General features: G+C 38.6%; 1 protein-coding gene and 1 non-coding gene across 8 annotated transcripts in view; one reads left to right on the top strand and one right to left on the bottom strand.

The window, feature by feature from the left end:
• The window catches only part of Plcb1 (phospholipase C beta 1), a 794,669-nt gene that overhangs the window by 708,902 nt on the left and 61,974 nt on the right, over nucleotides 1-23,793 (top strand). For 2 of the 7 annotated variants that reach the window (XM_004840812.4, XM_004840811.4), the window contains exon 32: nucleotides 14,576-14,693. The exons of the other annotated variants lie outside the window; for them this stretch is intronic. In XM_004840812.4, coding sequence (XP_004840869.1) covers nucleotides 14,576-14,674 — 99 coding nt within the window. In that variant the 3' untranslated portion in view covers nucleotides 14,675-14,693. The remainder of the gene's footprint in view (nucleotides 1-14,575; nucleotides 14,694-23,793) is intronic. 7 annotated transcript variants of the gene reach the window in all.
• On the bottom strand, nucleotides 14,028-14,133 carry LOC147824654 (U6 spliceosomal RNA). The gene has a single exon (XR_015442105.1). It is a non-coding gene; the product is annotated as a U6 spliceosomal RNA (small nuclear RNA).

The following is a 23,793-nucleotide window of genomic DNA, read 5'->3' as shown; positions in this document are numbered from 1 at the left end:
ACAATGTGCTGCAACCATATTTATAGTAATTTTCTCTTTTTCTTGGTTCCTTGGAATGAGATCTGAAGTATTTCTATGAATTTTTATTCATTCTATTGTCTGCACTTTTACAATGAGTAGATTCTGTAATTCATTTCCCTTTGCTTTTCATCTACCAAGTTGCCTTTCTGATCATCTTGTTGCGGATGAATTTGGAGGTTGCCCATGAGATTGTTAGCTCTGTGTCAGGCTATGGCATTTATTGAAGGTGTTCTTTGGTGATTAATAATGTACTTTGGAGCCATGACTTCAATAAGAAAATCAGATATCATATCTGTTAATATTGTAGGACATAGTGACAAATAAAGGAAAATGACAATGACAATAATAATAACAATGAGGACTGCGTTAGACAAGTTTCACTGTCACAGAAATTCCTCAGATAATCAACTTAAAGTAAGAAAGGTTTATTTTGGCTCACAGTTTCAGAGTTTTCAGTCCTTAGTTGCTTGGGCCTGTTGCCTTGGGCCTGAAATGACAGAGTACCTCAAGTGGCAGATACACACAGCAGAGGAAACTGTTCACCACATGGCATTTGGGAAGCAAAGAGAGATGAAGGGGCTCCTGGAGTCCCAGTGACCCTGTCAAGGGTACACCCCAGGGGACTAACTCCCTCTCACTAGGCTCGACCTCTTGAAGGTTCCACTAACTTCTAATAGTGACACAGACTGGGGAACAAACCTGTAACACATATATTTGGGGCGGAGCATTTCAGATCCACACTACAGCAGGGAGCATGATAAGAGGAAGGAAGCGTAAAACAGGAAAATCTAGTGTGGAACATGCAAAGACTGAAGCACAGGACAGCAAGTGTGTGCACATGAGTGGTCAGAAGAAGCCAGGCAGCCGAGCAGTCATTGGAGCTCCGGTGACTGTGAGACATAACCAAGAAGTAGAATAGTCTTGGCCTTGACATAGTCCCTCCTTCTATGGAGAATAGGCCTGGCCTTTGAAATTTGATTTAAGTGTGAAGCAAATTACCAAGAGGAGAAACAATATAAAAGAAGAATAACTCAAGGAAATAAAGTATTCACTGAGTCCCTTCCATTCGGTCAGGAAGATGAGAAGCCAAATGATTTACAATATCAAGAAATTTATGAACTGTTCCATCACTGAGTACTGGAAAAAGAAATTAAAATGAATGTGGATATTTATTTTAGTTGTCCCACTGGACAAAATGCATCAGGCCCTTTTTATATGTAGAGTTCATTTTCCCCCATTAATAAAGAGATTTAATAAGTTTATTCTTTTTACATGTAATTTTGTTGGCATTGTAGAAAATGGAAACAGGCAGTCCATAGAGGCATCTTATTTAATAGATAAATATTTTGGCCTCAGCTTGACATGAGATCAAGTTGTACATTGCTATACAAAAGTCCCACTGAAATACATTAAGTTATAAACAACAATAGACATACTTAAGAGAAAATACTCACTTTCTTTTCAGTAGACTTCCAGCATTGGGGTATTTCACTCAATTCCTAAGAGTCTTTTATTTTGGTTAAGATATATCTTTTCATGAAATTCATAGCTGCAGAATTCTTATGCTGGATCTAAAAAACATTGATCAATCTTCCAACCCAGTGACATAATTGGTTTCCTTGGGATTTCCATTCTTGGGTTTTTCAAAGCCAATGGGAGGATGGTTTATGTATACATAAATTGTTAGGAATAATTCAGGAACCCCACTGCCAAGGTAGAGAAACCACACCTTCTGTGATCCTGCTCAATTCTAAATTGATGTGTTATACAAAGACCTTCTGCTTTTTTTTTTCTGGAACACTTCAAAGAGATTTGTTTTAACATGTTGAAATATCATTAATCAGAAGTTGCCCTGAGTCAACTGTGAATATTCCAATGTATATTGATCATTCCATAGCAACTGGCTCTCATTACAAGAAGAATCATCGTTTGAGAGGATTTCTTAATGAACTGCCTCCCTAACCTCATAAAACAGTCAATAAATCTGTAATTTACTTTTTCTCTCATACTTAATTTGTCTTTGATGTTTCTTAGGCCACAGGTTTTCTGTTTTCATTTAGCCCATCATCAAGTGAGAATTCCAGGAAGCTTTAGGACATTTTAATTTATTCCCAAAGAACATTTCATCATGTAGCTACTGGCTATATTTTTCTTCCTTCAAGAGAATATAGATTGATTTTCCTCATTTCCTCTCTGACATCTTTGTATCAGACTGAGTGACTCATCTCCCTATGTGTAGCTCATCTTCTCAGGACTACTGCTGCTCTCTGAGGCATAGCCCTCAAAGAGGCTCATATTTCCTCCTGTGTTCAGGGTGTGGTGGGAGACTGACTTGAAGACTTAAAGTAAAACCTTTTTCCTTAAAGGATTCATTTGTGCCTCCTCTAATCTTCTGTTACTTGATGGGTAAATGTGTGTTCTTCCAGCCAATAATAGTTGGAGGTTTTACAGGATCCAGACCCTGGAGTGGGACCTAGCTGCCTATAGGTTAACTTTGCTTATTCAGATCTTGATTAACCCACATGGTAGTTTGTTCTCTACAAGACTTTTTTGGTTTTGTTTCTGTCAATGTAAATAATTGCCTATTTAGAAAACATATATACTCATTGTTCTCTTGAATATAAAACTTAGATGCATTTACATTCCTTCTGGGATATACCAGGACATTGGGACAGTTATGCCTCCATTTGTCCATTGTCAACTTATTTTTGAAATTTATTTTAATCTTAAAGACTTTTAAACCCATAAAGTGATTTTTCAATGCATCTGTATTCGTTCAGATTATGCACGTGTTCGCAGCCTTCTTTGGTGAATTGCCTGTTGTCAGACTACTTGAGAGCATTGCCTTGTATTTTCTCTGGAAGTTCCTTTCCTGCAGTCCACTGTGATAAACTTATTGGGTTTTTATTTTTTATTTTTGTGCAACAATGTCCTTATTTGTTTAATGTGAACAAGAGTCCACATTTCCTTCATTCAGGAATGATATTTTCACTGGGTATAGAACTGTGTTGGCACTTATTTTCTTTTAGTACATTGGAGATAGAATTCTGATATCCTCAAGCATCTGTTGTTTGTCAGTTAACTTTCAATATAGTTCTTTTGATGATAATTTGTATTTTTCCAACTCAGGCTGCATTTAAGATTTTTTTCTTATATTTTATGCTGTTTTACTGTAATGTATCTAAGTGTGTGCCGAGGTAGCTGAGTGGATAACTTTCATTCTTTCAGTAGAAACTCAGCTCTTGTGTCAGCAAATACCTTTTGTTCAATTTTTCATATATATATTTATATATATGCTTATTAAGTAAATGGATCATCTTATTCCTTTTTTTCTTCTCTTAACGCTTCATTATTGTCCATCTTTTTGTTTCTCCATGCCACCCTGTGGATAATTTTTTTCTGACCTTTTCCTAATGCACTAATTTTTTGTTTAAATTGCTATTATATTTATCCACTGAGGTTTTCAAGTGGTGTGTTTCATGTTACTTCTAGAAATTCTGCTTGGTTTATTTTCCAATCCATGATCTGAGTGCCCCAGCATGGTGCAGGAAAGATTCCCCATGAGACCCCTCCCTCTGGATTGGCCACGGTGAGCACAGGCTTCTCACTCACCCTTAGGGCCCAAAAGATGCACTCAGAATTCCCAGCATTAGCAGATGCCCATCAGGGCAAACACAGCTTCTTTGCTTATTATTTGTCTGGTTTCAATGTTCCCTTTTCTTCAGACCTTATCATTCTTGAAGTTTTTGTAGCTAAGGTCTTTAAAGAAGATAGTTCTAATGTTGAATCTAGGTAGTTGTTTTCAGTGGGAAGGATGGTCCAGATAACCTACACTAAGTAGCCTTTACCAGAAATAGTGATTTTGAAAGTTTTAATATCTGTATCAGTCAGAATTTAACTAGAGAAGCAGAGTCAGTAGGAGGTATGTGTGTGTGTGTGTGTGTGTGTGTATTGGTGTGTGTGTTGCAGGGGATTGGTATATGCAGTTGTGCGGGCTGCCTCCATGCATTCCCACAAGGCTGCCAATGTACTGTTGGACCTGGTAGATAGGCCATCTGGAAGGAAAGATTAACAAGCAGGCTTGATAACTTGGTGATGAGGGTAACTGGCAGAAGCTGAGACTGTTGCGGAGTTGAACATACACACACACACACACACACACACACACACACACACACACATCTGGCCCAAGCAAGAGTCCAAACAACTAAAGACCCAAGGAGAAGGGCAGTGACTGCAGCCCCAGCTGCTGCTTCACAATAACCATATGAATCAGCAGAACAGAGTAAGGCTTAGGTGTTACACAATGGCTGCTGCCTCCTTCATACCCCTCCTTCCTCCAGGAAACCCAGGAGAACTGAGAGCATACAAAAAGAAACTCTGGGAAATGTAGTTCAGTGGGGCCAAGTTGGAACTTTACAAAACCATGATGCAGTCATATAAAAATCAGGAAATTTTTTTATTTAAAAAAATTCAATTTATTTGGAAAAATTGGACTATATGATTATAACAACATATGCAAACAGATCCCTACAGCTATAAACAGGCCATCTCTTAGGTCTGCATGGTGTTCCTCTGGCTTGTATGATGCACCCTTGACTGCTTCTTGGACTTCTCCTTTCTATTGTCCCCTGTAACTTAGATTCACACAAATGTCATTGATTCCTCCCCCCTTTTCTTGCCCTGTCAGTTTTCTTTCCCCTTCAATATTTTCCTTTCCTAAGGATGAGATAATGTAGGAGTAAAGTGAGAGTTGCATTGGATGGAAGGCAGGGGATCTGAAGACAACAATGCCTACCTGCTAGAGTAGAGGACTAGTATGATCCAGAGTCCTCCCAGTAAACACTGAAAATATCAGGGATTGGATGTGATGGGCTTAAATACCATTGGATTTCCTCTTCCTGTCTGCATACACAAAACTTCTACACAACCATGGATAAAGAACCCTTGAAATTTATGTGTGCTTCTATCTGTCTGCCATGGTGGATGATTTATATGAATTTTTCTACTATTAATTAGATTTTTTTATTCTCAATCTAACTCTAGATTCTAATGAAAATGGTCAAACATACAGGGCCCACACACTTTCAAAGCAAAAAATATAAAAATTTAGTACCTGGAAACTAGTATCATATTATATAATGACCTCCAATGCTTTAAAGGAAAAGATGGCCTAAGTCACAGAGAATTTTTTTGGTTGTTGTTATGGTAGCATAGAAAACTAATAACCCTCCCAAGAAGCTTCTTTTATATTTCAATTTATGTATTTTTAAAAAATTTTATTTTATCGGTACATTTTAGGTATACAATATAATGACATTCATCATTGGAAATTTGCACCTTTACATAATCTCTCTTGGTTCTTATTTTTCACCCTTCCCCTGCCCTCCCTTCAACCCCTCCATCCCTCCCTATTTACAAAGATTTTGTTCCTATTTTTCCATTTTCTCATATTAATTCCATTCCCTTCTATCCTTTCCCCTACCCCTCCCACTTCCCCTTCCTCTTTGCCCCTTTTCTTCCTATTTCACATTATCTATTATACCTTTTAGTCCTTATTTACACTTTCAGTTTCTCACACTAGAGAAACTATTTGGTATTTACACATCTGTGTCCTTTTTATTTCACTTAAGAGTATCGCCTCATTGTGCATCCATTTAGCTATAAATGTCTCTAATTTTTCTTTTTTTATGGCTTAGTAGTACTCCATTTTAATTAAAAAACCACATTTTCTTTATCCAGACTCCAGTTGATGAGCTGTTTCCAAATTTTAGCTATTACAAACTGTGCTGCTATGAACATGGGTGCACATATATCACTGTGGTATGATTCTTTTAATTCTTTGGGGAAGACACCCAGCAAGGGACTAGCTGAGTCGAATAGCACTTCCAGTCCTAGTTCTTTGAGGTATCTCCATACTGGTAGGATCTCTACTTACTAAAAAGCTTCTGCACAGCAAGAGAAACCATCAACAGAGTGAAGAGACAACCCACAATCTGGGAAAAAATTTTCACCTGCTGTTCCTCAGACAAAGGTCTGCTATCTAGAATCTATAAAGAACTTAAAAAAATCAGACCTCCCAAATTTAAGGACCCAATCCAAAAATGGACATATGAAATGAACAGACATTTCTCAGACAAAGAAGTAGAAATAGCAAATAAACATATGAAAAAATGTTCTACATCACTGGTCATTCAAGAGGTGCAGATGAAACAACGCTGAGATTCTACCTCACTCCAGAAAGAACGGCTGCTGTCATGAAATCAACCAACAACAAATGCTGGCGGGGCTGTGGGGAAAGAGGAATCCTGCTTCACTGCTGGTGGGAGTGCAGACTGGTGCAACCACAGAGAAATATTGACCTGCAGAAAATCCAGAGAGAGTCTATGGCCATGTGCCTGATCTTGGAAGCTATGCAGGGTTGGGCCTGGTTAGTACTTGGATGGGAGAAAATGCAGGGAAGAAATATATTAGGTTCTTTCAAATATTTGATGAAGGAGAGCAGAGAGGGTAGCAGAAAGGCAATCATCAAAGGGCAAATGCGGGATTTCAGGTCTGAAAAAAATCCTGGAGGAACTTTAGGCTCAAAAATAGGAAAAGTTTCTAAGAGCAAGAATTTTGTTCTCTATTTTCTATTACATCTCAGGTCAAATTAGTGTAACAAATGGATCACATGGAGTCCTGTTTATATATTTGCTGTCAACCAAAATCATTCGACACAAGTTCTTTGCATGTAAATTTGACAAGAAGTTCTTCAAATTTGTAGCTGAAACTAAAGCTCATATAATGTTTTCACATTTTGAAGAGTCACACACACATTCATACACTCATATTCAAACAAGTTTTACAACTGGAAGGCAGATTGGAAGTTTTAACCATTTTGACATCAAAAGAGCTTTTGCTTTCAGTAATTATACTGGTTTATTAGAAATTTTTGTCAAAGAGAGTAGCCAGGAGCAGTCCATGTTTTGTGTATATAGAGACAACAGAAAGTAGGTTGTCATCTATCTTTAGTTAAAAAGGTTTAGTTTTTCTTTTCTTTGAACCTTACATCTCAATCCCTTTTCAAAAATGCAGATCTTAGTTTTGGGGAAGGCATAATGAGAAGCTAGAACTCTTAAATTTGTTACTGGGTTTTAAATGTATTATTGGGAACCTTTAGGACTTGAAAAATTAAAAACAGTTAAGATAGCTGTAAAATGTTTAAGTCCAGTGCAGCTACCTTAGCCAAAGCCACCACCATCTTTCACCTAGACTTGAAAATGGCCTCCTAAGGGTTCTCCCTGCTGCGGTGTGTCTCTCTGTACTCACAGTGTCTTCCCACCATGACAGACAGAGTCTTTCTTTCTTTCTTTCTTACTTTCTTTCTTTCTTTCTTTCTTTCTTTATTTATTTATTTATTTATTTTTTGCATTAAATTCTTTTATTGGTACATTGTAGGTATACAACACGATTACATTTCTCATTGGGAATTGTACCTTTACATAATGCATCTTGGTTCTTATTTTTTCCCCATTCTTGGCCTCCCTTTACCCCCTTCACCCTTCCCTATTTACAAAGACTTTATTTCCATTTTTTCCATTTCCCATCATTTTTCTTTTCTCTTCTTTCCTTTCCCCTGCCCTTCCCATTACCCCTACCCCTTTGGACCTTTTCTTCCTATTTTACATTATCGATTATTCATTCTAATAATTGGTACATTTTCGGTATACAATATAATGACATTCATCACTGGAAATTTTCACCTTTACATAATCTCTCTTGGTTCTTATTTTTCACCCTTGCCCAGCCCTCCCTTCAACCCCTCCAGTCCTCCCGATTTACAAAGATTTTGTTCCTATTTTTCCATTTTCTCATATTAATCCCATTCCCTTCTATCCTTTCCCTTAGCCCTCCCACTTCCTTCCCCTTTGCCCCTTTTCTTCCTATTTCACATTACCTATTATACATTTAGTCCTTATTTACACTTTCAGTTTCTCACACCAGAGAAACTATTCGGTATTTACACATCTGTGTCCTATTTATTTCACTTAAGAGTATTGCCTCAATGTGCATCCACTTAGCTATAAATGTCTCTAATTTCTCATTTTTTATGGCTGAGTAGTAATCCATTTTATTAAAAAACCACACTTTCTTTATCCAGTCTCCAGTTGATGGGCATTTGGGCTGTTTCCAAGTTTTAGCTATTACAAACTGTGCTGCTATGAACATGGGTGCACATATATCACTGTGGTATGATTCTTTTAATTCTTTGGGGAAGATCCCCAGCAGGGGAATAGCTGGGTCAAATGGGACTTCCAGTCCTAGTTCTTTGAGGTATCTCCATACTGATTTCCACAGTGGTTGCACCAGTCTACACTCCCACCAGCAGTGGAGCAGGGTTCCTCTTTCCCCACAGCCCCGCCAGCATTGGTTATTGGTTGATTTCATGATAGCAGCCATTCTTTCTGGAGTGAAGTGGAATCTCAGTGTTGTTTTCATTTGCATCTCTCGAATGACCAGTGATGTTGAGCATTTTTTCATGTATTTATTTGCTATTTCTACTTCTTTGTCTGAGAAATGTCTGTTCATTTCAGATGCCCATTTTCGGATTGGGGCTTTGAATTTGGGAGGTCTGATCTTTTTAAGTTCTTTATAGATTCGAGATAGTAGACCTTTGTCTGAGGAAGAGCAGGTGAAGATTTTTTCCCACATTGTGGGTTGTCTCTTCACACTGCTGGTGGTTTCTCTTGCTGTGCAGAAGCTTTTTAATAAGAAGAGATCCCATTTGTTGATTGTTTGTGCTAGTTCACAGGCAACTGAGGTTTTGTTCATAAAATCTTTTCCTACACCGATGTCTTCAAGGGTTCTACCTAACCTCCGTTCCAACTGGTTCAGAGTTTCTATTTTAATATTTAGATCTTTGATCCATTTTGATTTTAGTTTAGTGCATGGTGAGAGATATAGGTCTAGTTTTAATCTTTGGCAAGTTGAAGCCCAATTTTTCCAGCTCCGTTTATTAAAGAGGCTATCTTTCCTCCAGTGAGGGTGTTTGGCTCCTTTGTCAAAGATGAGATGGCTGAGTGTGTCTGGCATTGTTTCTGCATCATCTAATCTGTTCCACTGGTCCTCAGGTCTGTTTCTTTGCCAGTACCATGCTGTTTTTATCACAGTAGCTTTATAGTAGAGTTGCAGGTTGGGGATTGTGATACCCCCTGCCATGTCTCTGTTATCTAGAATTGCTTTTGCTATTCTGGGTCTCTTCTTGTTCCAAATGAATTTTTGGATTGTTTTCTCGAGGTATATGAAGTATGCTGCTGAGATCTCAATTGGAATTGCATTAAATCTATATAGCAGTTTTGGAAGTATGGCCATTTTCACTATATTAATCCTTCCTACCCAGGAGCAGGGGATATCTGTCCATTTTCTGATATCATCTTCAATCTTTCTTTTCAGAGTGCCATAGTTTTCAGAGAAGAGGTCTTTGATTTCTTTCATTAGGATGATTCCTAGGTATTTCAGTTTTTTTGATGCTATTGTGAAAGGAATTATTTGCCCTATTTCTCTCTCAGTGAGTCTGTCATTGGTGTAGAGGAAAGCTATTGATTTTTGTGTGTTGACCTTGTAACCAGCTACTTGACTGAATTTGGTTATTAAGTCTAGAAGACTTTTGGTGGAGTTCTTGGGGTCTTCTATATAGAGTATCATGTCATCTGCAAATAATGACAATTTGACTTCTTCATTTCCTATCTTTATTCCTTTTATTTCTTTCTCTTGTGTAATTGCCGTGGCTAATGTTTCCTAAACTATATTGAACAAGAGTGGAGATAGTGGACATCCTTGTCTTGTTCCTGATTTTAGTATGAAGGATTTCAGTTTTTGACCATTTAGTATGATATTGGCTGTTGGTTTTTCATAGATGGCTTCTATCAGTTTGAGGTAGAGACCATCTATTCCAATTTTTTGTAGGGTTTTTATCATAAATGCATGTTGGTTTTTGTCAAATGCTTTTTCTGCATCTATGGAGATAATCATATGGTTTTTGTCCTTGGCTCTATTGATATAGTGTATTGCATTAATTGATTTTCGTATATTGAACCATCCCTGCATCCCTGGGATGAATCCCACTTGATCAGGGTGTATGATCTTCTTGATGATCTTCTACATTCTGTTTGCCAGTATCTTATTAAGGATTTTTGCATCTATGTTCATTAGTGAGATTGGCCTATAGTTCTCTTTTTCAGTTGAGTCTTTCTCTGCTTTGGGGATCAAGGTGATGCTTGCTTCCAGGAATGAATTTGGGAGTATTTCTTCCCTTTCAATTTCATTGAAGAGTTTAAACAGTAGTGGCAGCAGTTCCTCTCTAAATGTCTTGTAGAATTCAGCAGTGAAGCCATCAGGGCCCGGGCTTTTCTTACTTGATAAGTTTTTAATTACATTTTCAATTTCATTGGTTGATATTGGTTTGTTTAGAATTTTTAGGTCTTCGTCGTTCAACTTTGGTAATCCATATGTATCTAGGAATCTGTCCATTTTTTCTGTGTTGTCCATCTTATTGGCTTATAGGTTCTGCAAGCCGGTATTGATGATCCTCTGGATTTCTGCTGGGTCTGTTGTAATTTCACCCTTTTCACTCCTAATTGCATGGATTTGGGCCTTTTCTTTCCTTTTTCTGGCAGGGTTGGCTGAAGGTTTGTCAATTTTGTTGATTCTTTCGAAGAACCAACTCTTGGCTTCATTGATTTTTTTGTATCGTTCTCTTAGTCTCCATTACATTGATTTCTCCTCTGATCTTTATAATTTCCTCCCTTGTATGAGCTTTGGGGTTGTCCTGCTCTTCTTTTTCTAGAAGCTTGAGGTTCAGCATCAGGTTGTTTAATTGTGCTCATTCTGTTTTCCTAATATGCATATTCACTGCTATGAATTTCCCTCATAAGACTGCTTTCATTGTGTCCCATAGATTCCGATATGTTTTATTGTCATTGTCATTTAATTGAATTAACTGTCTGATTTCTTCTTTAATTTCCTCTGTGACCCATTGGTTATTCAGAAGTGTGTTGTTGAATTTCCACATGTTTATGAAATTTTTTGAGTTTCTTTTGCTATGGATCTCCAATTTCATCGCACTATGGTCTAACAATGTACAGGGGACAACTTCAATTCCTTTGCACTTACTTAAACATGTTCTATGTGTGAGTATGTGGTCTATTTTGGAGAATGACCCATGTGCAGCTGAGAAGAATGTGTATTCTGATTTTGTGGGGTGGAAGACTCTGTAAACATCTGTTAAGTTCATTTGTTCAAGAGTTCGATTGAGTTCCAGTATTTCATTACTTATTTTTAGTCTAGTTGATCTATCTATTTGTGACAGTGTGGTGTTGAGGTCCCCCACTACAATTGTATTAGTGCATATATGACTTTTCATGTCCGTTAGTATTTCTTTTATATAGTTGGGTGCACTAGTGTTTGATGCATAGATATTTATGATTGTCATCTCTTCCTCTTGGATTCTTCCCTTTACAAAGATGTAATGCCCTTCTTCATCTCTCTTAATCAATGTTGGTTTGAAATCTACTTGATCTGCCAAGAGGATAGCTACTTCTGCTTTTTTTCGGGTTCCTGTCGCATGCAGTATTGTTTTCCACCCTTTAACTTATAGTCTATGAGTTTCATTTTGAATTAAGTGTGTTTCTTGTATGCAGCATATTGTGGGATTTTGCTTCTTGACCCCTTCTGCCAGTCTATTTCTTTTGATTGGTGAATTGAGACCATTAACATTGATGGTTATAACTGAAACGTATTGACTTGTCATTGCCATGACTTTTTCTTTTTGTTGGGTTCTCCCCCTTTACATTTAATTTCTTGTCATGCCAGATGGGTTCATTCTGCTTTGCTTCCTGGGGTTGTGATCCTCAATGTCTGTTCCTAGGCTATTGTGTAAAATTCTTTGGAGTGCTGGTTTGGTATTCACGAAGTTCCTAAGGTGCTCTTTGTCATGAAAGTATCTTATTTCTCCATCCATTTTGAAAGATAGTTTTGCAGGGTACATCAATCTGGGTTGGAGGCTGTTTTCTTTTAGGGCTTGGAATATGTCACTCCAAGGTCTTCTTGCCTTGATGGTTTGTGTTGAGAAGTCTGCTGTGATTCTGATGGGCTTTTCTTTGTATGTGATTTGTTTCTTTTCTCTGACTGCTTGGAGAACTTTGTTCTTCTGTTGTATTTCTGGAATCTTAACAATTATATGCCTATGTGTAGATTTTTTTTGATCAAGGCTATTTGGAGTCCTACATGCCTCACTTATCTGTTTGTCAAGCTCTTTTCCCATCCTTGGGAAGTTTTCTGCAATTATTTCTGTGAAGAGGTTTTTTATGTCATCTGCATTCTCTCCTGTTTCTTCATTGAGCCCAATCAGTCTTATGTTATTCTTTTTTGCATCATCTAGCAGCTGCTGGATTGATTTCTCATGTTCCCTTATAATTTTGAAGCAATTTTTCTTTTCCTGGTCATTAATTGCAATCTTATCTTCTATATCTGAAATTCTGTCCTCACATTGGCTCATTCTGCTGTGTAGACTTTCAATGGAGTTTTTCATGTCCTGGAAATCTATTTGCATCTGTTTTATGGATTCTATTTGTTTCTTATGTTGGGATTCCATCATGTTCCTGGGCTCCTCTCTAGATTTATTAATCATGTCTTGCACTAGGGGCACAATTTCTCCTGTTATCTGAGAAATTATTTCTGATTTCATTTTTTCCAGATCCCCTTTTGTTGCCAGTTCAGTGGGTCCAGGTGGTTGAGTATCAGAGTGTTCCATCTCATTTCCCTTTGGGGTTGCTGTAGGTGATCTGGAAGTCTGGTTTTGAGACTTATTTACATGTTTTCTCATTTCGACTGGGGCGGGGGGCTGTTAGTGCCTGCACGGATTACCTCCTCTGAGCTGGGTGAGGTGGGACAGGGGCCGTGAGCAGTGGTAGGGATGGTGACCCAAAAGCCCTTTCCTTTGGGCTGGGAGCATCCGGAGGGATGGTTGCTGGGAAACCCCTTCCTCTGGGCCCAGAGCAGCGGGACAGAAGGTGGCCTAAAAGCCCTTTCCTCTGGGCTGGGAGCAGCGGGGAGGGATGGTGGCCTGGAAGCCCCTTCCTCTGGACCAGGAGCAATGGGACGATGGCTCAGAAGCCCCTACCTCTGGGCCAGGAACAGTGGTACTCAGTACCTTGGTCTGGTGGTCTGGTGTCCTCTGCGTCTTTGTAGTGTGGAATCAGGTGGCTGCCTGTCTTCAGTGGGGTGATTCGGTGTCTTCCGCGTGACTCAGGACCTCGGTAGGGCATGCACAGACCTGCCTGTCTGCAGCAGGCTGATTTGGCGTGTTCTGTGCAACTCAGGACCTCGGTAGGGCATGGGCAGACCTGCCTGTCTGCAGCGGGCTAAGAGTCATTCTTTAAATCCAGTCACTCTCCTGTTCAAGGCCTCTCAGTGGCTTCCAACTTCCTCACAAAAAAGTGACAAGAACTAACATGATGAAGCCCCATTGCTGTGTCCCTCCTTCCTTCCCTCATTAATCTGCTTGTTGTTCAGGCCATACTGAGCTCCCTGCTGGAGCCCACAAGCCAAGCAGTCTTACCATGGCTGCTGTATGGATGATTTCCTCATCTCCCAAGTATCTGCTTGGGCAACTTTCTCCTGTCTTTCAAGCCTTTCTCAAACCTGTCTTCTCAAACAAGCTTTCCATGATCACTCTATTCACATTTGCAACCCATCAACCACTCTCCCACCCCTGACCTCTCTTCTCCTTTTCATTCTTCTTTACTTCCTTTTTCCATATTACCACCTTCTCTCTCTTCATCTTCTTTTCTAAAGTTGTTTCCTAAGAGTGTCCCTCAGTGTTGGCCCTTCCCCAGTAGGGGGCAAGCTCTGCCAGGGCAAGGCCTTGGCTCATTTCCTAACTGATGCTTGCTCATATCCTTGAGTTCCAGACATGCAACAACCATGTCTGGCACATAGTTGGTGTTCAACAAATATTTGTACTTTTGAAAACAGAATGCTTCATGGACTGGCATGCCATCTTTGTTCAGGGGCCACAGTCATCTCCTCTGTATCTTTTCAGTTTTATTATATATGCTGCCAAAGGGGCACCAATAGATACTTTTTGAGTGAATGATTTATGTAGAAGGGTAATTGAATTAACTTTGCACTTAAAATTTTTTTCTCTCATCAGGAAAGAAAATAAAGCCCCTAAGGCCAGACCCATTGCATTGTCCAAGTTCAATAAGCTGTCAGTAATTCAACATCTTCTCTCAGGTTTCTTGATGGTAGTGTGATTTTAGAGAAGAATTTTTCAAAAGTCATAGCTGTAATCATATTTATCATGTAATGCCTAGAGAGGATGAGAAAGATCCATGCGTATTTCAGCTGTCAGTTCCACTGCCTTTGTTGGGGTAGATAAAGGCGTTAAAGGTGTTAAATCTCTATTCTAAACTCACACCTAGACCTCCCATGCAAAGCATTTGACATACCACGTGACTTAGCAGCCATTTCATTGCCATAAAAATGACAGCCTCCCTTTTTTTTCACACAGGGGGAAGGTTCCTCCTCATTCTTGTTGGAAACTTGCCATGAGGATCCCTCTGTTTCCCCCAACTTTACTCCCCCCAACCCTCAAGCTCTCAAGTGGTGACCACCGTCCTTCCAGCCAGGTAGGACTGGATGGGAGGGCTTGCTTTTGAGAGAAGGGGTGTATGTGGCCAGCCCCATGTTTGGGCACCATGGACTTGCTCCTTTGGTCTTCACCCTCCCTTCTCTACATTCCCATCTTTTGTCTGTTGAAGTTCCCAGCCACACCCATGACACTTTCCTCATCCTCTCCTGCCTTCCTCTGGCTTTGATTTATCTGTCATTATACTCTCTCTGCCTGACACAAGCTCATTCTTCCATATTCTCTTCGTCCTCTTCTTCATTTGTAAAATTGGTTCCATTTTACTCTTAGTCTTTCTTGCACTCAGACTACTCTTCTCACTTGTGAAACATTTTCTTTTCATTTCTACGTCTAGCTGCACTGTTGTCTCACAGTCCTATTACTTAAGACTCAGTGGTCTAGATGGACTCTTAGGGAATCTTCTCCACCCACTCCCACAACCTAATGCACCAGTCCTCTGAATGTCCAGCAAAGTTCATTTTATTCTCACATGACATTTTGCGTAGAGGGGACAGCTCGTGATTCTCTGATTTTCTAGAAGCAAGGTTCTTGAAAATACCTAAGGAAAAAATAGGTTTGCTTGGGCCAGGAGCTAAGAATTAGAACCAACTGCAGCTTGGAAGGTAGAGAGAACTTTAATTTTCCAGCAGAGGTGCAGCTGAAATGTATTTATGTTTTACATTAATAAGAAAACTGGCCTAAGCCATTCCAAAGAGTGGTATGTGGGGGAGAAAAGAGTTATTCTTGTGATTTTTTTAAAAAGAAAGCAAACTTCAATAGTGTGATAGGTTAGCTGTTATTGACAACATTTAATTGTATATCATGAAATAGCGGAGAGGATTTTGAAATGTTCCCAACACAAAGAAATATTAATACTATTCTGTGTTAAAAATATGAAAAAAATATTTAAAGTAAAACCAAAAATTTTAAAATACCAAGTTTCTATTCAAATGTCACAAAAATAGTGTTCTGTAATGAGGATTATAATGCTTTTTTATCTTCAAATACTTTTGATCTTTGAAGTAATACTATTTGCAAACATGTCAAAGAATTATAAAATCTAGTCTTTATTGAGAAGAGGGTGAAAGTTTCTCCACCTCATCTCCACTGGGGATAACTTGGACATCCTGTTAAATTCAGGTACTAATCCAGAAGGTTTAGGTGGAGCCTGACAGTCTGCCTCCTAATGAACTTCCAGATATACCATTCCTGCCACATTCTGACTGGCAAGGCCCTAGTGTGCTGCTAAGTCCTGGGTTAAGCACATAGAAGAGGCTTTTAGCTGTCTTCATACTATTTTATTGTATTTGAATGTTTTTAACCTACTCACAAGCTTGGCCGTTTGATACCTTTTTATTTTCTCCATACTATGGGGGAGGGCACTTGAGAGCAAAGCCACAGTCTGGCCAGAAATTCTGTCCATGTCCTCTCTAGACTAACAGTTTAGTTTTGTGTAACCTTGTGATAAAGCTCTTACTGGAGGGTGGGGCAGGTGTGAGCCATGTAATATGGATTTCCAGCCTCTACAAGTAGCCATCAGGGAGACCTTGAAAATGCCCTCCTCATTTGGATATAATGTTAAGACTATCTTCTAAATCATCAATTAAAAGGATCATTGGATTTTTATTGTTGTCACACCTGTTCTTACTGCCTTGGTAGTTTTGAGAGCTATTACAGAGGATTTAATACCATAAGTAGAATATCAGATTTTTAGGGGGCGTGTAAATAACAATATAACTAAGAACACATGACTTAGGTTGTGTTTTTTCAAAACAAGTGCAGAACCATTTAAATGCTACATTTTGACCCTGTGTGCTATCAGGCTTGTGATCACTAATCACAATTTGTATTATTTGAGAATGTCACCTGTTCTCCATGCTTAACAAATAAGTTTATTTTTTTAAAAAGATATAAATATTCCCACAATACTTGGACTTTCAAAATATATTTAATCATATTGTTAGCTGTTTGGCCCTCCTAGCATCCAACATGTTAAAAGTGACACAAAAATAGACCATTTGTACATTTTTCATGGCATGGAAAAATTGTCTCATTGCTAGGACAGAAAAAATTTATCCTATTGTATATTTGAAATAGGAACAAAAAGTTTTCTAAAACAGTAGGTGGAAGTAGATTTTTTAACCCATTTTAATATTTTCCCAAATAGTTCTTGCTTGTTTGCTTTTTCCTTATCTTCATTTATATACTACAGCTAGAAACAAAGCAGATTAATTAAAAGTAATAGTACATAATGGTGTTACATGTTTGCTGAAACTTTTTTATTATGATAGTAGGTTGATCTCAAAAGTACTCATCACATAAGTGCTTGAACATTTTTAAAACTGTGAGTGCACACCCTCATTTATGAAAAATATGTTCCTGTTATAAGGTAGAGATTAGCAGGTGAAACTGAACAGGTGAGTAATATTTTTAACCCTAGTAACTTTTACTTCTAATAGCTGAAAATCACTGCAGAGCAAGATTTAAAACAAACGAAAAAGAATGTTTGCTTATTTTGTGTTCTTATGAACCTTTAGATAAAGAGCTGTAAAATGACCAACTGCTAAAATACCAATGATATAGCATTGGAAAACTATAAATTTATGGAACGTATCTATAAAGTTCTTGATTTACTGTAGAATATACCAATTTCAGTTAGGAGCATGAAAGGACTAATAAGAGGGACATAACATTTTTTCCTAATAAAACAATAACAGTGAGCATTTATTGAGCACTTACTGCCTTCAAAGCACGTTTCATGTGCCATCCTCATATTGCTATTGTATACTTGAGAAAACTAAGGTCCAAAAAGGTTAAAGAACTTTGCTGAAGTCATACAAGAGCAGCTGAATCTTGAACACACCACATGTATGATGACCTTTGGCTTTTTTGTTTTTGTTTTTGTTGGCTTTTTTGGTACCGGGGATCAAACTCAGGTCCTTGCACTTGCAAGGCAGGCAGTGGAACCACTAAGCTAAATCCCCGGCCCAACTTGGGCTTTTTAAATACATATCTGAAGCCAGGTTTTCTGATCTCATTGTCAGCATATGTGACGACCTCTCTCTCATGCTGACCTGGCTAAGCAGGGGATGAGGGTGCACCCACAGTGACTCAGTATACTCATCTGTAAAATGGAACAAATACCAGCACTTTGGTTAAAGGAAGCAGATCTTCTTGAGTGGCTAGAAGGTATGAAACACCAGATATACCAAATGCTTTCCATTTGGTGACAGCACACCTCAGCCTCCACAAGATCACAACAAACTCTTACCAGAGATTTTGCTTCTAACTTGATCACAACAACCACACCCTTTAAATGTTACAGGCAAGATGTTCAAGTTGATTTTTTAAAAAAGTGTTTGTAACAAATATCTTTGAGAAGAAAAGCTCCCAGGACTTGGGTTTCCAAAATGCCTGGCACTGTGGAAATGGCTCGCCTCTGGGAAACCACAGTTAGCTCCAGCCTTTATCAGTAAGAGGCAGGCAGCGGTCTACTGTGCTTATCACATCCAGCAGGGAAGCAATCCCAGGCAGGAGGAAGGGAGGCCCTGCAGCCTGCAAAGGTGGTTAAGAGGATTTAGACACAGCCCTCCCCGTGGACAGCTGCTGAAGATTTGCAGCTCCCCCTTCTGAAGCAGCAAGGTGAGGAAGGGCCACTGAGCCCCACCTCTTCCCAGCCTTGGTTTTCCTCCTTCCCTCCCTCCCTTCCTCCCTCCCTCCTTCCTTCCCTCCTTACTTCTCTCCCCATGTAGCATTTAGCGTATACGTGTAAGGTGTAGGTGCTGAGCTCAAGCCAGAGACTAAATGCATTTGCCTTTTCTGATATCTTCTTCCCCTCTCTGCTTTCTGCACTCCCCCTGATAAAGGCTTCTGTTCTCTTCCTCGCTGGTAAAGTCTTCTCTTTTCAAGCCCTATACCAATTGACTTGTCAGTAACAAGTTAGGGTGAATGTTGGCCTTTACCAGGGGCCTATTTTATTTGTTAAGCATTGTCGTTCATTATATTTCATTTATTCATTCAAGTTATATTTATGCTCGAGGATACTAAGAAATCTAAGGAAACATCTTGAAGGTGAAAAATCTCCTTGTAGATGGTATTTAAGTCTTGGTCACAACACAGGAAGGGGTTTCTTGGGAGCATGTGACAAATGATCTTGTTCTTTTTCCTCTGAATTTCAAGTCAGGTGAACAGCATTGGGCTAAAGTTTGAAAGATTTAAGTAAGAAATAAAATTTTCTGAGAGTGAGAATATATAAATATTTAAATAGATTTTGGGGGGTTGTTATGTGTCTTTGAAGATCTTTAAATGTAGAGATAAAAGGGCCATCTACCAGCAGTTGTGTACGAATGGGTGACCTTTTCATGATCTCCTTTGAGTCCGTGAAGGATACGATTAAGTAAATCAGAAATTTGCCACCAAAATAGGTATGAGATCCAGAAAATTCAAGGTGTTGGAGGACTCATTAAATAGAGTTGCATAAGTATCATGCTGAAAGATTTAATGAGTCCATAGGGTCACTTATAGAACAATGAAGCAGAGATGGCCTAGAAAAAATAAATTAGAATCAATATTGTGCTACTGAATTAACAACTATAGATTGCTATATTAACACCTGAGAGCTGTATTATATAATTATCTTAGTGATGCTTATTGGTGCACTCATCCTAGGGAAAAATAAAAATTGCACATTTTTAGTGTTTTACTTGTCAGTAATAAAACTAAATTCACATTTCTGTAGCATCTGGCCACAGAACCATGAGTGCATTAAGTAGTTACAATTGGATGAATACTGTTCATAGTTTTCCTTTATTAATTCAATGGATGGTTATTCAGTGCCTCCTCCATAACAGAAACTGTGCTAGATGCTAAGAAAATAAAAAGACCCACCATATCTCATTTCAAGTGGATTACTCTCTATTACTATATAGTGTTATTCAATAGAATTTTTGCAGTGATGGAAATTCGTCATGTCTGAATGTTCGGTGCCATAGGCAATAGTCACATGTGGCTACTGACCATGTGAAATATGGCTAATGCAACTGAGGAACTGAGTTTTTCATTTTGCTTTAATTTTATTTAAATTTGAGTGTAAACAGACATGTGTTCAATCTTCATTTCTAATGGCATAAACCACCATTTTACAAAGAATTTGCATTGGGATGAAACACTGTGATAAGTATTATAATAGTGCTACTTAAAGGGCAGAAAGGGCTGGCATGCAATTGGGAAAACCAAGGAAGGCTTCACAGGGGTGGCAGCCCTTGATCTGAGGCCCACAGGACTGAGAAGTTTATATGAGGAAAAGACAGAAAAGAAATTCCATGGCCTTATGAAAAAGCCTAAGAGGATATCCTGTTACTGATGTGGAACTGCATGTAGTTTTATTATTTACATGTTGTATTAGTTTGCTCAAGCACACACAACAAACTATAACAGGCTGGGTGGCTTCAACAACAGAAATGCATTTTCTCACAGTTCTGCAGCTCAGAAGCCTTAAGATTAAGGTGACTGCATGGTTGGTTTCTGGTGCGGCCTCTCCACTAGGCCTGCAGACTGTACCTTTCTGCTTGGCCTCTCATGTCTTTGTTCTATGCCTACATACAGAGAGGAGAGGAAGCCCTGGCATGTCTTTCTCTTCATTTCCAAATACAGTCACCTTGGGAGTCAGGGCTCTACCTGCAGAGTCACGGGGACACAGTTCAGCCTGGGAGGCACACCATTCAGCAACACATATCTTTTTTCTGCATTGATTTTCTTAGAAACGCAAATATATGTCTCACAACTCATAAAAATTATGTAGAAAACTATCATCTGTTTATCTAGCATCTAATAATTTTAATCACACCTTTTGGTTTTCACATGGATAGATAATAATACAAGGTCCTATAATATTCACAAAATAAAAAAACCACCTAAGCCAAGATGTTCACCTCCCGAACCTCAAATGTTATTAAACATCATTTAAGCAAATATTAATTTTGCTTTATTTTTTGAGGAAAATCCAGTGGTGGGCTGGAGCTGGCTATATTAGGTCATAAGAGCCCATTTTAAAAGTATTCAGGGATTCTGTGAACCAGTTATTAAACACAGCCATTATTAAAAGTTAAATTGTATAAACTTACAGGAAAATAAATTATAAGCAAAGGTAACAAACAACCACAAGTCATCACTTGCTTACTATTTAACAGCTCTCATTATTGTCTGTGCACCTCCGTTCCTCCTTTGTGGTGTCTGTATGGTGCCTCTGTCTGTGCGCTCTTCCGCTCTTCCCCCTCTCCTTATTCAAGGTCATCACTTTTGTAGTTTGCAATTGGCCAAGGTGCAAGTACTTATGTAGTGAAAATCAGCAAACTCATCCAACAGAGCTCTCTCTTTTTCTAGGAGAGCCACATGTTCCATACACATTTGCCAGCACACCATTGGCACAGCCTTAATGTTTTCTGGCACATATTTCCCCAGGATTTATGCAGAGTTTCTGTTGTGGCTAGGCAGGATTCTTACTGTCTTGGTCCATTTTCTGTTGTTCATAATGCAGTACTACAGTCTGGCTGAGTTATAAAGAAAAGAAGTTTGTTTGGGTGCATGATCCTGGTCTAAGGTTGAAGGGCTGTGTCTAATTAATGATGGTCTTCTTGCTGACAAGGACCCAGGACAGCAAAGGCAAGGGATGGGGAGAGAGAAAGGGGTGGGGGGGAGATCTAGGTAAATAGGCTTGATTACAAACTCATTCTCCAAATACAAGTCATTAAATTATTACATGAACATTCTAATCTGTTCATGAGAACAGAGCCCTATCGCCTCTTAATTATTCTGTCTTGTTCTACTTCTTAATATCTCAGAATGAAGATAAAATTTCAACATGAGTTTCAGAGGCAACAAACTATATTCAAAACATAGCTCCCTTTAGAAACAAAACAAAACTTTCTGCTGAAACGTATTACTTCTCCTGTACCAGAGAGAAGCTGTGCTATCTGGTTGACTTGTGAAATCTCAGATCCTCACCATAAAATATTTTGAGAAAAACAGAAAAGTTTCTTAAATGATAAACCTAGCGTGGACACCATTTTCTAACCCATTCAGCCAAGTCTTCTGCCTGAAAATTGCCTCTGCTGTAATATAATGGCCTTCCCATGGCTAATGTAGCTCATAGAGGATACTAAGCTAAAGCTTGCCTCATATATTTTATAGGGGACATTTCTATCCCCTTTAAAAGCTTTAAAGATCAGTAAGTGCAATGGAATAGATTCTGGGATAAGCAGCAGTTTTCATATTAATTTGTTTTGTAGAAAATATGTCTCTTCAGTGTAGCCCTTCTATACCACTTCCAATAACAAGTAAGAAGTTATTCAGACTATAAAAATGAAGGGCATTTGGCAGAATTCCCATTCAAACTTTTCCAAAAATTACAATTAAATCTTATTTGTAGGCTCTGAAACTTGAGGGCAGGAAGTTATAGTGACTCCTCTAAGGTGACATAAAGAATAAATGATAGCCATCAATTTCCTGCCCTGTAATTTGTAAATTTCTGTTCTAATTGATACTCACAGTACATGTGCTTTCTGACTGCTCATTTATTACTTTTTTATCATCATAATATTTTATGAAGCTGTTAAGAGGAAGAAGGAATTCAAGCAGAAAAAAATAAGTGATTTAAAGTTCTTACCCTTTCTCCAAGTGAAACTTCTGTGCACAAAATTTTAAGAAAAATTAACCTCAATGGAATTTAAGCATAGAAATGAATAAAATGTGTTGAAGGAATCCCAGGCTGTAGCTCTGGATAATTGTGTCTGAAGTTACTCTCTTAGTCTGTTTTCTCTTCCAATAGCAAAATACCTGAGATTGAGTAATTTATAGAGAATTAAGGTTTATTTAGTTTACAGTTCTAGAGGCTGGGAAGTCCAAGAGCATGACACCAGCACATGGTCAGCTCCTGGTGGGGGCCTCACGCTGCATCATAACATAACAAAGAGTGTCACATTGTGCCAGAGAAAAGCGTCCTTTGATTTTAGTAAACAGCAGATGACTAGTGGCCTTTTGGAAAGTGAGGGTGGGAGCTAGCTAAGAGGAAATGAGGACTGAGACAGCTTGTCCACACATTTCTGGAAAATTAGATTTAAAGGGAAGCAGAGATGTCTGAAGGTAATGGTGAGAATGCAAGTACTAAGAGAGAAAATCCAGTTGAGAAGAGATTAATGAATATTTCTGATTTATAATTCAGTCTAGTTTATCATAAGTTACTAAATAAAGTGCTTGACAGGAAAGAAGAGGGAAAAAGATACTAATGGTTGGCAGGGTTATTTTTCCCTCTGATGAATAAATATTCAATGAAAGAACAAATATCTTAATGAATATATGGCATAAATTATGAAGAACAATAAGGATAAAGTGTTCTGTAAAAATAGTTGGAATGTGAGGTTTTTTTTTCTTTTGCTAGTGAGTGAATTTATGATAATAATTGTACAACTCGCCTCATAATCATCAGAGCTGTTCAAACACGACAGGCCTGCCTGTCTGCTGCCATGTTAACCTTCCTATAGTTAGAATATACTGTGCCTCAGATGGCAAGAGAGAAAGTATTTTGCACATAATAAACTCATATATTCTCTTCCCAGCTTAACTGTAAGATTTTTACTCCCAAGACTGAGTCACAGTTCTAGTAAAGGAGTGTATAGGCTCTCTCTGAGAAAAGATTTTCATTAGCAGAACTGAAAAACAAGGGTGAAAAGAGAGGAAGGGGTTTTTCCATATTCCTTTAGCCATTCTTAACCAAGAAACTAGAAGGAGAGAGTCTTGGGAGAGTTTTCATCCACAGATGAAAAAACACAAGATAAGTCATAAAGAAAGAGAAAAGCCTTCCCCTTCCAACCACTGACGTGGAAGAGGAAGGGGAAGGAAAGAAAAGAAGAGGATATGTGACTTTGTATGCACCTTTCTTGCTTCTGTCCTCCAGCCCCAGACCTAGAAGAGTCAAAACAGGTTTCATGGGTCCCCACACTCTGTGTGTCTGAGGAGGGCTGGACACTCCTGCATACACCAGTAATGGGATATGGGGGTGCTAAGGGGGCTGGTGGAAATGGAGCAACCGAACAAAGAGGCTTCCG

This window comes from Heterocephalus glaber, unplaced genomic scaffold, assembly GCF_053883595.1.
Source record: "Heterocephalus glaber isolate CG9 unplaced genomic scaffold, H.glaber_assembly_v1.0 deba00001532, whole genome shotgun sequence".
Taxonomy (NCBI): Eukaryota; Metazoa; Chordata; class Mammalia; order Rodentia; family Bathyergidae; genus Heterocephalus; species Heterocephalus glaber.
The sequence above is the reverse complement of the archived record's forward strand: the minus strand, read 5'-3'. Positions and strand labels throughout refer to the sequence as shown.